Raw genomic sequence first — 15,234 nt, forward strand, 5'->3', positions numbered from 1 at the left:
CCTCTGCTAGTGGCTGGCTTGAATCTTTTGACCCCTATTGAATAATATGAGTCTTTGCTGGGTGACTAAGCAATTTTCAATGTGTCTTCTACAGTGCTTAGGCAGATAAGAGATTAAACATTCCATTTTTGCTCCACCTAATTGGATTTTCTCCCATCACTTTGAAAGTTACTTCTATCCTCCTAGCCATCAGAACAAAGCAGATTATGAGAACCCCCCATGCCAACATACTAATGGTTATCACCATTTCATGGGTAGGGGAAGATCACTGAAGTCACATATCTTGCATTGCTCCAGTCTCATTCTGACAAGCCTAAATGTAGAATATTTCTCATGTTTGGTATAGGACCCAGAATCTCTCATGATTTTTGGAACAATACCTCAGTGGTAGCAAGTGCTCCTCCCATAGGATTCACAGAGTCAAGGGGATTACAAATAAAGGGAGACAGACAAACTGAAAGACATGTGCCAATTACTATGATAACCAACTGAGACCCAATCAGCCACTCTATGCATATGGAATCAAAGAGTTCACATAATTATCGGGAAGAGAGAAATGGAATAGGTGATGGGAAAGGGAAGATTGGTGAAGAAACCACTGAATGACCAAAAGCCAGCTCACAATTGTACCACCAGATTTAAGCATGTCATTGTCACCTGAGGTAACAGTGATGCCATTAAATGGGTTAAATGTCAAAACATATAGCCCAAGAATAAGCCGCCAACTGCTTCATAACAATCCCAATTAACCCTGTGCAATCAGCAAAATGGGCCATAACCTAGACTCCTTGGGGGAGAATTGTGGAAATTCATTAGCCAGGTTGGCTCAGAGTCTTTCAGTGATGGTGGCTGTCTCAGGGATTCTCCTTGACAACAGCTAGCATTAAGAAGACTCACTAAACAGGGTTCCTGGTGTCAACTTTCTATATGAAAAGGTAGAGATTATTTTTCAACTTTCCTGTACCCAAACACATATACATACATGATTTATACATCTACACTGAGATGAATGTGGGTTGGCCATAAACTAGCAAGAGCTAGGCTTATATTCTACCTCTGAGGCCTCCTGGCTGTGTGACCTCAAGGCCTCAGACTACTCTCTAAGACAGAAGTTGTAGGACAGATGCTGATCTGCATTGGTAAAGGGCATTTCCTCATCAGAAAATCCCTACACCAATGAAATCACAGGTCCAGACCAAACCGGTCCCCAACACACATACATCCACATACTCTGTCTGTCTGTTTCTTCCCACCACCCCCACTTTCAAGGATCTGGGACAACAGGCCAGAAAAAGGTAGATGGTCAACAGGAATTAATTTGCTTTAAAAGAATGTCTATAAAGATTTTGTTACAAGTGATGAGTGGAAAAAAAAAATCTTCCCCTAGAAACTCCCTAAGGAATACACTGTGAGATACTCAGTGCCAGGGGGTGTAGACTTAACCTTTCTTTTCTGCTAAGAGAGGGACCAAGTGGCCAACACCTCTCACATCTTCCTCTGGCTTCTCCACTCTCCTTCCATCACCCCCAAGGTAGGCTTAGGTTGAATCTCTCAGAAATAACATGCAAAGTGAAAACATGGCTAGCTAAAATGTTCCACTGGAGGTCATTTCCAAGAAACCTAGAATTGGGTCTCATGTTCAGAAGTCCATTCGAAGTATCTCCCATCACCACCACTGCCATCATTTGTGCCCCCTGATTAGAAAAGCAGGCAACCCCTCATGTCCAACCTCCTCCACAATCCCCACCCCCCACCCCACCAAAGAGAAAACAAATTCATCATCACTGGTTCAGAAAGCTTCCCAGGCTGTTGTTTAGGTTTCTCAGAGCCAGACAGGTGGCATTTTATTCTTGGGCCCTCAGAGAGGAGACAGGGTTAGTTAAGGAGAGTATTAGCACAGCGCACAGTACCGGGAAGTCGTTAATTGCTTGTATGGACCAACGTCGCCGGGCAGAGCGAGGAGACATCTGTGCATGAAAACATTACACCCAAGAGGAGGGAAGAAAAACACCAAGAAATTAAAAAGGAAAAATATAGAGTAAAATGAAACTTCTCCACCCATCTGATGGATCAGAAAGCATTGTGATTTACTATAAAATCACAGTCGTATACATGTTGAAAACAAAAACCTAAGTATAGTATTTTGTTCATCCACCACCCACTCCCACCCCAATTCCAACCATCATGGCATTTATACTATCATCGGTCAAGACGGCATTTGAAGTTTTGGGAGGTTCTGAGCCCCTCCAGAGTCCAGAGGGAGAGACCAGGATTCTGACCTAGGTTCTAGAAGGCTCCTCGACATACAGATGCCAGGCTCCCCCTCTAACCAGGTGGAAAGAAAAGGCTTGAAAGAGGAATCTTTATCAGTCAAGTGATGTATGAAGGGCATAAGCTACAGGGGATGACTGCTAGGGGTATGGTGTGGCTAAGCTAAGTCAAACCAGGGCTAACAAAGTGGCCCACTGACCTCGTAACAGGCAATGACAGCTGATGGGAAGTGGTGCCAGTCTGGCTGAACTCAAGTGGGCAGAGAGGAGGTGCAGAAGTCAGTTGCTGTAAGGCTCAGTGCCTTACCTGCAGAGATCATTTGTGGCCACATCTCCGCAGTCCCACAGCTAGAACACGCAAGCTAATGACTTCAGAGGCCCCCCTGGACCTCCCACTAGCACTGTATACCAGAGCTTGTACCCAAGACCGCCCTGCCCAGATCTGCCAAGAGCAGTGAGCAGCCAGCCCCAAACAGCTCACTTGGGGACTTGATCCCCCAGGACAGGGAAGTGCTCTTCCCTTCACAGAACTTCATTCTGCAGTGGCAATATTCCTTATTCTGATTCATTCAAAGGGGAGATCAACAAGAAAGTAAAGATGCATGGACTAAACATCAAACAAGGATTTGTGAAACTAGCCCTCAGAGACTCACAAAAAAGGGCAAATGAAACAGGATTGAGAAGTGAGGCAATGATAATGGTGCCAGGGGCCTGAGGCTTCTAGTTTTTTCTTTACCTTTCCATAGAAAAGACTCATCTGTAAAGTAGGCTTTACAAAGATGCAGGATTCACTTTTGATGTGTGGCAGACACTGAATATGCATCACAATGAACTCACTTTCTCATCAGAAAGAGCACCAGTCCAAGGCAGGGGTCCCCCTCAAGGTGAGCCCTGAGCAGACCATGCAGCCTGTCTGAAACAGGTTCCACACCTGCTAATGAGGAGACCTAATGGATGATGAGTATGGAAGCACTTTGTAAATGGTAATGCACTCGCCAGATGTGAGTAACCCTTTTCCACACCTGCCACTTAGTAACACACTATTTGTTACCACTTGTGAAACAGAGGGAAATCTCTCCACTCTGTGAGCCACTTTTCCCTTTTTGCATAGTGTGTCCATGACATTACAAGAGTGACAGGGGCCCCGGACAAACTATGCCCTATCCTCCCCTCTTCCTCAAGGGTGCCACGGTGTCTTTGGGTCATCCTTTATGCACAGTGTCAAAAGCAAACCCTTTCATCCTTTCTAAGTGTTTCTGGTACTACAAAAGGCCTTGTTATGGGCTGGGATGGCTGAGGCTACAGAGTCTACAGCTGAATCAAATTTGGCCTCTTCAGAAACCAGGCTTATATGGCCAATGGTGTGGGCAGAAGAGAACTCAGAATGGGCCATCCTTTCAAGTACAAGTCTCCTCTGTGTGAGCTAACATAATTATCCAGGGGGCCAATATCCTTTTTTCCTAGATAGAATTATCCAGTATTGGCAGCTTCATAGAAATACTTTTCTACAGTCAGATAGAATCACTTCATATAGGGCTTCAGGGAACGAAAGAGAGGAAGAAATCATAACAGCAGCTCCCATTGAGAGGGAACTTTAAGGTTTGCAGAGTACTTTACCTTGATTCTCATTTGATTCTTAGACCTGAATGAAAAGAAGCAAGAAGGGAAAGCTCCCACAGATGACCAGGAAATGGAGAAATGTTGGGGAGGGAAGTGGTGGGACAGGCTGTGCCTAGGCAGCCTAAGGAAGCCAATGTGGCAGAATGGAAAGAACCCAGGACTTGGAGTCCTAAGGCATAATAAAAGAACTTCAGAGTTAGAAGGGACCTCAAAGATCCAGGAAAAAAAAAAAAGAACAGGTTCAAAACAAGAATCCTTCCACCACAGATCCGAGGGTTTGTCCTCTATAGGTCCTTTGGAATTCTGACTCTTATCACTCACTAGCTAAATGACCTTGGATAAATCCTCTCTGGGGTCCTGAGCTTCCCCATCTTTTAGGAAAGGGTCTTGGAGCAGAATCTTGTTAAGATCCTCTCCAAAGGTACCATTTTGGGATGCTAGGTAAAGAAAGCAGTGTTTTCTTGTTATATAGAATTGGCTAGAAAAGAAGGAAAATAAATAGTCAATAATCCTGTTTAGGGTCAGATCTGCCTGTATCTATTAGTTCTCTGGCAGATGAAATTATCTTAATATTCCAAATACAGCCTTGGGGAAGATAGCTTCCAATACTTTAAAAAATCTGGTCTTCAAATTTTACTTGAGGGCTGAAAAGACAATTTTTTTTCTTCAAATTTTGGCATTGAAGGCAATAGAAAGACCCTTTGGTAGGTCCTATAACCAGCTTGCAATTCAAAATAAAAATAAGACTGCTTCAATTCAACTACTTTATTTTGGGGCTTAATATTTACCTAATAGATAAGAGAAGAATGATATAATGGACAGAAACCTGGCCCAGAGGACAGGAAGCTCTGGACTGAAGCCCTGCCTCTGGCACATGGGTGACTGTGTGACTCTTGAAAAGGGACTTTACCTTTCAGTTGTCCAGGCAACTGTAAAGCTATAATATGAAGCTTGGTGGCTGCCTGGTGGAAGGACTTTTCTCATCAGTTGGCTGTGCTGATGAAATCATGGGCCTATAATTATAGTCATATAATGGCTGAGTTTGAAATTCTGCTAGAGCGCAGCAGGGCCTCATTTAAAAACCCTATGCCCAGCCCCTGATTAAGGGTGATCCAGAAGATGCTCCACCTGTGTTCACCTATTTCCCAGAGAAGCTGGGCATGGCTACAAGTCCAGAGACTACTAATAGCTCCAGACCTTTAATAATGCTCTCACAAGAGGGCCAGTGAGTTTCCTTGGAAGCCAAGAGCAACGGCATAAGTTCAGGTGAGTTTTATACCAAGAGATCTGGTCTGGCTTTCCTAAAAACACAAGACCCATTAGAGCTTAGCTTGAAAACAGACCTGCTACCTATTTAGCATTTTAAAGTTTTCACAACTGTTGTCTTTAAACCCCAATAATTGCTTTTTATCATCAAGAAAATATTTATGTCCCATTTGAATCTTATAATTTTCTTAGCGCCAATGACTAGGCAGGGGAAAAAAATGCCTAAGTGAAATCTTGGACCCAAAATGCTCAGATTGACTGCTAATTTGGTCTCTTAACTTGCCATGACAAACACATTTTGTGATAAATAGTGCCCCCTCACCCTCAGAGAACTCTGCTTCACACAAGAACAAAACAAAACAGGAAATACTGCCCAACACTGCAGTCAAGGATAACAATGGCATGGGTACCTCCACTCTGGCCATCCCATTTCCTGGCAGAAAAGGAGGATGCAAACACTAAGACTTAAAACAAAGTCTCAAGTCTTTAGGATCACCAACATAATGGGATAGCTTTAGGGAAAACCTGAAGCTAACCCACGCTACATAGAGTTCACAAAATGAATGGGTAATGAGTGAGGTTAGAAGGGGAGTGAAGGAAGTGGGCTATCCCAAAACACGACAACACACAGGCTGTTAAAATAATGTGAGAAGAACCACATTGGTAATGTGGTGGCCTTGGGTGAGAGTATAAAATGCTGTTGCTGTCATCCAGGTTCCTCAGAGAATAGGAAACTAGGGAAGAGTTGACAAAAGGCCAACGCCACTGGCTCTGAAACTTACCCGTTCCTTATAGTAGAAGGAGCTGATAGAGACCTGGTCTTTCTCATTGCGTGTGGGGCTCCCACTGTACAAGCGCAGGTTACCAGGGGCCTCTGTGCGGATTTTCATTGGGGTGATCAAACCACTATGATAGGCAGACAAGGCTGACAGGGACCTGGAATGGAAGAGAGCCCTGTGTGAACAAGGGCAATGTACAAGTGGTGTTCACCAAGGGCATTTGAGTGTGCTGCTGCAGTGAGGTAACAGAGGGAGAGTCTCAGAGCTAACGGGGATCATTCCCAAGCCGATGGAATGTGGACGTTGTCCTAACTGCAGACTAGATCTGGTTTGAGCACTGCTTTTACAAAGTTCCTCCCTCTAGGTGTTGGGAAGGGAACTAATATGTTTGTAGAGTAAATGGTGACTGACTCCTTCCTGAAGAGGAGAACCCGAGTTCCTCAAAGAAACCAGTTCATTTCACTGCACCACATCAGGAGCGTAGTCCTGGTGGGTCCTATTCATAGTCCCACTGCTTTTGGCCTTTAAGCACAGACCTCTTGTGCAGCTTTCCAAACACACCTAGGAGTAGGTTCTGTTGGAGAAACTGTCCGATGCATTGTCATGGGTCTTGTAAAATACACCAGGTAACCTGCAAAAAGAGAAACCCAACAAATCAGCCAATATTACTGGAGCTGAATGTGGAAAACCTGAAATAAAGCACTGATCCCACACAACCTCACCATGCCAGAGAAACAAAAGCTGGAGTCTGGCAAATTTTCTATTGCTTTCTCCAGAGAGAGCACAATTCAGGCCTGAGACCTGGCCAATTTAAAGACAGAAAGATAAATAGGACACTTATTGAGTTCTCATAAAGTAATTCTCAATGAGTAATGGTGAAATCAAGGCAGCACAGTGGATAGAGCATCTAGCCTGGAGTCAAGACTCATTTACTTGAGTTTAAATCTGGCCTCAGAGCCTTAGACCCTGAGTAAGTCACTTCACCCTGTTTGCCTCAGTTTCCTCATCTGTTAAATGAGCTGGAGAAGGAAATGGCAAACCACTCCAAGATCTTTGCCAAGAAAACTATAAATGGGGTCATGAAGAGTTGGACACAATGGAAAAACAACAAACGTGAAACCAAACATTCTACCAGTTTAAAACAAAGAGAACCATGAGAAAAATGTTGGTGGAAAATGAATGGGTCTGAAATGCTTCTTGAATTCCTGCTTGGAGGACATCTAAACAATATAGAGAACAAAATCCTCACGGAGTCATTTCTTGTGATCCTCTGACTACTGGGCTCTTTGATGCTCTCAGCCTTCTGCTGTCCAACTGTGCTAAGGCCTCAGCAGATGTCTAAAATACTTCCACTGGCTTGTGGGTGTCAGTTCTTAGAAGGTATCCAAAGAACTGCCATGCCCCAATATTCCAGATGACCACTATAATAATTAAATTTAAATTATGAGGCTGCTAGTAGCTTTAATAGGTTTATTAAATCAAAGTACCATAGAGGTACAAATTGGTTATTTGAAATGATTCATTGAGGAGACTAGGCATGTTAATCTCCCAAAGACCTCAATTGAGGAGATTTCAACATGCTCATCTCCCAGAAGAATCACAGGGGGGATTATAGGAAGAAAATTTCTCTCTCCATTATGTTGCTTTGTTAACGTCACCTCTAAGTGACCTGGAGGTCAAGAATCACAAAGTAGATTCAAGTATAGAAAGCCCTCAGAGAAAGGAAGTTAAAAGGACCCAGGAACCAATGAGACAGGAAACTGATTCCACAGGCACTGTCTCCTCCTGGATGGCCTGTGCAAATTAAGAAACTATGGTTGGTTCCTGAGATGTGACATGTGAGAGCTAGTGGGTGGAGAAAAATGCTTGTAAGGGGAGACCCAAGAACCTGCCGCGGTATTCTGACTGGAGTACGGAGGCAACAAACTCATTGGTGGTGAGCTTCAACCCATCACGGCGACCAATAAAGTAGAAAGCTAAGTAACTCGACCTCTCTCCTATCTTTCCCTCTCTTTACTGCTTCTGCTACTTTGATTTAATAACATTATAAAGCTACTAGAGCCTCATAATTTGATTATTACACCACCTCTCCTAGAGCTTAAGGCTCCAACTCTTACATTCTGTGGGCGTCTTCCCAACAACCAAACATCTTCCTGAATTCCTTTGGCCAAGTGGCAAATAACACAGGTATGTCCTGCACTTTAAGAAACCACCTCAGAAAACATAGTAAGTTAACTATATTTTTAAAAAAAATGAATATTGTTTAATGTAAAATGCTTAACACTTAGAAATTAGCTAAGCCTCAAAGACAGCAGCTGTCCTCAGCTCTGTACCTCCAAAGTCCACTGCCATGAATAATTTAGAAGTCCATCAGATGTTTAAATGGAACAACTCATGGAATGGGTATCCTGCTCATACTCAAAGTCTTTAAAAGTCCTAGTTAATAACTTCTGGAGCCTTCTCTAAAGACTCTTAGAAGTTAGAAAACTGGAATCAAACAGCAATCTCTGGAAGGGCATGAGGTGATAGTGTCAAGCAGCCAGACGCTCACTGCCTGCTCCTAATCCAAGTCTCTGGATGCTCCTGGCCACAGAAGAACAAACCTGCTCCACAGAACCTGGCTCCTGAGGTCCTAGGAAAGGGGATGTTGGCATCCTGGTAGGATCCATAGGCGCTGGTCACCCGGGCAAAGGTGGGCAAGGGTGGTGTGACAGCATTTGGGAGAGCAAAGGGGTTGCTGGATGTGCTGTCTTCCTGGTTCTGAAACACAAACCTATACATTAGTATACTGGGTAAAACTCCCTTAAAGACGATGAAGGAAGGTGCTTGGTATGTAAGTGGGCATCTCCAGGGGTTCTTGAGGGGTCAAGGAGGAGGCAATCAGAATGAAGGGGCAGATACCAGAGCCCTCTTCTTACCACAAAGGATTCGAGGCAGGAGACAAGCTGGCGTAGGCAAGGCTCCAAACAGCTCTGGTTCCGCTTCACTTTCTGTAGGGAGGTATCTTTCAGGATCTAAAAAAGCACCCAGAGGCCAGAAGTCAGAGGGCTACTCAGCGGCTCCTTTCTCTGCCAGTGCAGCCCATGCCACTCTATTAGTTCTGCTGGCCGGTGGGCCGCTCAGCAGCTTCCCCTTGCTCTTCCCAGCTCTGCTCTCTGGGGGTCAAGCAGCTTAAATCTTGAGGCAGCTAGTGGTACAGTAGGTAAGAGCCCCAAGCCTCCCAGAAAAGCTTAAGTTCAAATCCAGCCTCAGATGCTGTGGGTGACTCTGGGCAAGTCCTCTGTTGGCCTCAGTTTCCTCCTCTATAAAATGAGGATAATGACAGCACCTGTGTCCCAGGGTGGTTGTAGGAATCAAAATTTAAAGCACTCGGCCTAGTGCCTGGCCCCTATTAAGCGCTATATAAATGTTAGCTATTATCATTATTATTAACACCACTTCCACCTGATATGGAGGCCTGTCACACAACTTAACTTAGGATAATGTCCCCTCTGAGTCATCTCTTCTCCAATCTCTATACCCCTTTTTATGCAGTGGGATCTCAATGCCTTTCCTCATCCTGGTCACCTCCTTGGGAACTCCCCCAGCGTCTCAATGTCCTTCCTGCAGCATGGGGCCCTCAGTAGTCTGACTGGCCCTGTAGAGCCCGGCAGGCTCTCTCTGCCATGCCAGGGGGCCTCTAGGAACCTCCCAGACTTGGTTTTCTCAGAACAATGACTACAATCTTAGCCATGCCTCCTTCTCCTCATACTTGTGAAGCTGTTTAAAAAAAAAAATAAAATAAGGCTTTACATATATATATCATGAAATACAGTCCAACCTTAAAGCCTGTTAAGATTGTTTTTTTGTATACTATTAGTCAATGTGTTGGTTCTGTACTCCCTAGCTTTTTAAAAAAGAAAATCAGTCATCTCAGCCGGTTTTTTCAGCATCCTGTGAGGTAGCTCATTTGGGCCTAGTACTGGAACTCAGTCACTGGCAATGTGAAGTTCTCCTACTGGGTCCCACTATTTATCTTGGATTTCAGCTCCTTATCACCCAATTCTGTTTTGTCTTCTCTACTCCAAATCTTATTCTCTTAGGCAAAGAAAACAGAAACAATAAAAAAGCAAACAGTTCTGTGACCGCTCCAGTATCAATGATTGTTTTACCTGTCCAAAGTGGTTCATGACCTTATCCAATATTCCCCCCCCAAATAGCCTAACTTCAACTCCCATTTCCATTTTTCTCATGCCACCCCCCCCCTTGAACTTTAGTCACCATCCAGATCAGACAATGATGAATGGGTAGCATCAACATGCTTTACCTTGCTTTCATCTTTTTGACATGGTTTTATAACATAAGGCCTATTTCTCCAGGTTGTGTCTGATCACTCTCTTTGGTTTGTATTGTCCCACCCGAATATGGATAAAAGGGGCCCACAGCTCCCACATAAGCATCCAAAAATAGAAAAAAAAAATTTTTTTAATGTATTTAAGCATTTATTTATAGGTGAGCTTTTATTTCCCCATAGAAAATGCAAAAATCCATAGGAATCCATTAAGAATGCAGAAAATACATAAAGGATATACAATAGCCCATAAGAAATCAATATGCTTCTCTACCCTCTCTGCTGACTCCTACTTTTCCATTTAGGTCCTAAAATCCTCCACTGATTCAGTTTGCAATCCAAATGGGAACTGAACTTGGAATTGCCCCCATTGTTGCAGCAAATTCTCCTTATTTCATAGGTATTCATGCAGTTTCTTCCTCCCCCACCTGTAGCCTCCCTCTGTGGTTTAGCCTTACCTGGAAGCTCATTAGTGTTCCTAAGCAGATGAAAGGCTGACAGTCCAGCAAGTGGCCTGGTGCTCTGCTCCAGGGAACTCTTGATTATGACCCACACTTGGGGTGTTTTATGGGAGACCACCACAAGATTTACCAATGGAGAAATCTACTTTCTTGGATTTTGTTCTTTCTGTTCCTAGGGGTTCCCAGTGCTACTCCTCTTGCTAGAGCTGATTCAAAGACCATGGAAATACCACAGGACTGAATGATGGCTGAGCAAGCAGGCTTAAAACATCCACCTTCCACTAACCCCAGAAGAATAAGGAGTCACCCAGACACATGCACCCTGAATAGACTTCTCCTCTGGCTTAGGATCCTCCTTTGTAGTGGTTCTTCCTATTCCCCACAGGACTGAAGGTTGAAAATGTCTCTGATGTAGACCATCAGTGTATGTTTGTTTTCAAAAAGATCATCTAATTCTGGGGCAGCTCATAGCGCAGTGGCTAGAGCTCCAGGCCAGGAGTTGGGAGGTCCTGGGTTCAAATCTGCTCTGACACTTCCTAGCTGGGTGACCCTGGGAAAGTCACTTAATCCCAACTGTCTAGCCTTTATTGGTCTTCTGCTTCAGAACAGATAGATTAAGGGTTAAAAAAAAATCTAATTCTAATTCTACCATCTATGGCGATATAGAGTTTGACACATGTGGAAGAAACAACCTCAGAATGGCCCTTGGACTCAAAGAGTTTCAAAGCCCAGTAGAAAATAGCATCATCTCTATTTCATTGCTTTATTTGCCTCTGGAGAAAAAAATAACATCCATATTCCCCATGCAAAATTTTACCTACTGCAGCTTTTGTCTAACTACTTTTCCCAAAGCTATACATCACTTCAAAAAGTTAAGTTAAATTCTAGTTTTCAACAAGGTTAAGCCATCCAGTGCATAAGGGGAGCCTCTCCTACCATGAGGCATTTCCTACTTTTATTTAGCTCATTAAGCTTTCCCCCTTCTCCTGTATTTTTTTAAGTGATAAGGCCTCAGTAGAAAGAAATATATCCTAAGTAATCTATTGTGTCCTTCTTCTCAATGGGGTGTACTGTTCACTGGTAGGGGATAAGAGTTAACATTTCAAGGTTCCATTTTAAAAATGTGGCAAAACCCATTTGTCATCAAAAAAATGACTAAGGTGAATAGTACAGTATCACCCTCAGATGAAAATGCCTTGTAGCGGGGCAGCTGGGTAGCTCAGTGGAGTGAGAGTCAGGCCTAGAGACAGGAGGTCCTAGGTTCAAACCTGGCCTCAGCCACTTCCCAGCTGTGTGACCCTGGGCAAGTCACTTGACCCCCATTGCCCACCCTTACCACTCTTCCACCTATGAGACAATACACCGAAGTACAAGGGTTTAAAAAAAAAAAAGAAAAAAAGAAAATGCCTTGCAGAATGTTTCCCATTTATCCACTGTTTTTATGACTGCAAAACAATACTATGGAAATGTATGGTATGCTCCAGAGTTTCATTCAGTTAACACACAGGATGTAAAGAAGAGAAAACATTCACTTTTTAACCTGTAGATTTTAGGTGGCTTCATTTCCTAACCTGTGCATTGGAGCACAGGAACCCAAGGATCTACTCTATCACAAAGATACCCACCTTCAGGAGTTTTGCCTTCATGGTAGATGTAATAGTTGTTGGGTTAATAAACTGGAAAGAAGGGGCAGCATTATTGGGGTACTGGGCTGGGAACTTCACTAACATTTTGACTCGGTGGTTACTGCAGTGAACAGATACCGTGCAGCTTCTATCGACAGCATCCATCTGCAAAAGAAAAATCAAACATTTTTGAATCAGATCTCATAGGGCCTTTAAAACTTATAGAAATATTAGTTAGAAGGAAATATGGGATCTCCTTGAAGTCAGATTTGAATGACTTAGCCAATAACCCCAAAGTAGACTTGTTTTATACTTATAAAAGTACCTCTGTCTGATAAGCTCAAAGTATTTTAATATTATTAAATTTTTATTTCACCAATTCCATGAAACAGAACATGATACATTATACCTATTTTCAGGTGAAGAAAACAAGGAACACAAGGGTTAAATGGTTGGTCTCCAGTATAAAGCTCATTTGGGAAGAGAAACAAGATCTCTTTATTCGTAAGTCAATGCCCTAGAAGTTTATGCTGCTTCTCAGCAGAGAAAGGGAAGAAACTAAGTAAGCATGGAGAACAGAATGAATAAGGAAAGATTCCTCCAGATCCAACACTGTCTGCCAGATAGGTCAGAGAGGTTAATGAACTCGATTTTTCATCTGTTCCCCACAGACCTCAGAATATCCTTTATTAATGCACCCTTCTTGGGTGGGAAATCCCAATTCTCTCAGCTCTTGTTAACGTCACCTGCCAAAAAGCAAGATGGGCAGGGAGGTGGGAAGAAGGGGAGAGAATGACACTCTTCAAATAATCCACAAATATGCCTCTGATAAACCTTTGTTGATGAGTCCATTCCTAGGTTACCAAGTGGGACAATGGGAAGAAGAGTCCAGAGAACTGGGGCACGCAGGCTCCCCATTAACTAGTAACTAGTCATGTAGACTCAACAATTCATTTCACTTCTGAGGGTCTCAACTTCCCCATATGTAAGACAAAGGAGTCTGATTGGCTCATCTCTAGGCCCTCTTCTAGCTCTAAAAATTCTAAAGTACCAAAATGCTAGTAAAGTTCCTGGCACAATTCATTCCAGCTTTCAGCTTAAGAGTCAAGTACGGGGGTAACTCTTACTTAGTTTAATCCAAGATAAACTATAGAAAATCACTGATACTTGAAAACAACTGGCCAATACAAATCATCTGGGAATCCACACTTGGAATTTTCCCAGCTCCCTCCCTCTGCTCCCCAACGTAAAGTCTCCTAAACTGATACCTCAACATTGACATTCCGGATCTGCACATTGATCAGGGAGAATTCTTGCTGTAGTGTCTGGGGTAACCCCAACTGCTCTGATTTCTTCCCCAACAGGATGTTGTTTGGGGAATCTTCCTTGGAAGCTGGTAGGAAAGAGAAAAAAAGAACTTGCTAAAATTCATTTTTGGAAATGAACCAAAGACATCAGCTCTGGGTTAACCATTACTTTCAAGCATTCCCAGCAAGTCCAAAAACTCAGCTGAGAACTGAGACAATGAAAACACTCCAGTATTTTAGAAGGGGCCTTTTCTGAGGTGAACAAAAACTGGGAATGATCAGTTCAGGCCACCATTCACCTCTAGAAATAATTGTAAAAAGTCCCATGCTAGTCCTCAGGCCCTGATACGCCTACATTCTTTCCTCATGGGTGACAGTGGTATGTATCTCTGTCATACTACATTGTACTCCCTGGAAGCTAACCCTATTTCACAGGAGAGCAAATGTGGGTGACTGGAGAGAAAACTGCTCTCAATCCACACAGACATTCTTTAGAGCCTCTTAACTGTTTTTATGTTTTAGAACCCTTAAAAACACTAAGCTCAGGACATACAGCTTAAGAAATGAGACAAGAAGAAAAGCGAAGGGTATTCAAGTGGCATCAGGAATTCTCCAATGTGACAGTGACTGCTACTGAAGCAAATTAAATCTTTTAAAATTTCTATTATTTCCTCCACATAGAGCATAAGTACAGTAAGATGGATAAGCACTTTCTGGTTATACAACAATATATGAAAATTGGATGCCAAATGTAAGCCAGCTTGAGTTTCAAAAAGTAACTGAAGAATCTACAAATTAAAAGCAGAAATCAATGTTAAAAGTCTAATTTCCTAAACTAGATCCGTACCTGGAATCCCCTCCTTAACAGCAGTCTGTAAAATTAGTGAGCTGAACAAGGTGGTATATAAGTTCTCTCCTAGATCTAAATCCTATGATTTTGCCTTTTTGAAGTCCTCTCAGAAAAGGATGCCACCAACAATCCCTAAAATCTGAATTAAGGGAAAGATTCAATTTCATGGCTCCCAATCTTTTGCCAAAGCTGCTTTGTTATCTACAACATGTACTCCGTCACTGTCTAATTCTACAACACCAGAATTCCAAGGTGCTACCTAGTGAGTTCTGTCACAGTATCAATTATAAACCCTGGGAGAGTCACATCACTTAGAGCTTAAGTAGCCAAATTACCTTCCTCCTCCCCATGGCTCAAGTTAGGTTGGTGATCTGAATCTTGGGTGTGGAGGGTCTTCTCTGGTTCTGGTAGAAGAGAAATACTCTCAATGAACTCGTCAACACCATCCAGGATATCATTTGCACAGAGCTGAAACAAAAAAATGCCAGCATAGCTCCTTACTAAGAACTGGACAATGGGTATCAGGTCTATTACAATCTACATAGAGAAAGGAGGAGGGAGGGGAATCTGTCTTTGGTTGTCTGGTCTCAGACACTTCTTAGCTGGGTGACCCTGGGCAACTCACTGAACCCCAACTGCCTAGCCCTTATGACTCTTTTGCCTTGGAACTGATACTTAGTATCAATTCTAAGATAGAAGTTGAAGGTTTTTTTTTTAAAAAGAGAT

General features: G+C 43.0%; 1 protein-coding gene across 1 annotated transcript in view; it reads right to left on the minus strand.

Moving 5' to 3' along the window:
- WDR59 (WD repeat domain 59) overlaps nucleotides 1–15,234 on the minus strand; it is a 63,675-nt gene that overhangs the window by 14,105 nt on the left and 34,336 nt on the right. Inside the window, exons 12-19 of the mRNA XM_044659368.1 lie at nucleotides 14,844–14,976; nucleotides 13,620–13,744; nucleotides 12,352–12,516; nucleotides 8,854–8,949; nucleotides 8,539–8,695; nucleotides 6,497–6,566; nucleotides 5,939–6,092; nucleotides 1,911–1,967 (exon numbers count right to left, since the gene is read on the minus strand). Coding sequence (XP_044515303.1) covers nucleotides 1,911–1,967; nucleotides 5,939–6,092; nucleotides 6,497–6,566; nucleotides 8,539–8,695; nucleotides 8,854–8,949; nucleotides 12,352–12,516; nucleotides 13,620–13,744; nucleotides 14,844–14,976 — 957 coding nt within the window. The remainder of the gene's footprint in view (nucleotides 1–1,910; nucleotides 1,968–5,938; nucleotides 6,093–6,496; nucleotides 6,567–8,538; nucleotides 8,696–8,853; nucleotides 8,950–12,351; nucleotides 12,517–13,619; nucleotides 13,745–14,843; nucleotides 14,977–15,234) is intronic.

The sequence above is a fragment of the Gracilinanus agilis genome, chromosome 2 (genome assembly GCF_016433145.1).
Source record: "Gracilinanus agilis isolate LMUSP501 chromosome 2, AgileGrace, whole genome shotgun sequence".
Taxonomy (NCBI): Eukaryota; Metazoa; Chordata; class Mammalia; order Didelphimorphia; family Didelphidae; genus Gracilinanus; species Gracilinanus agilis.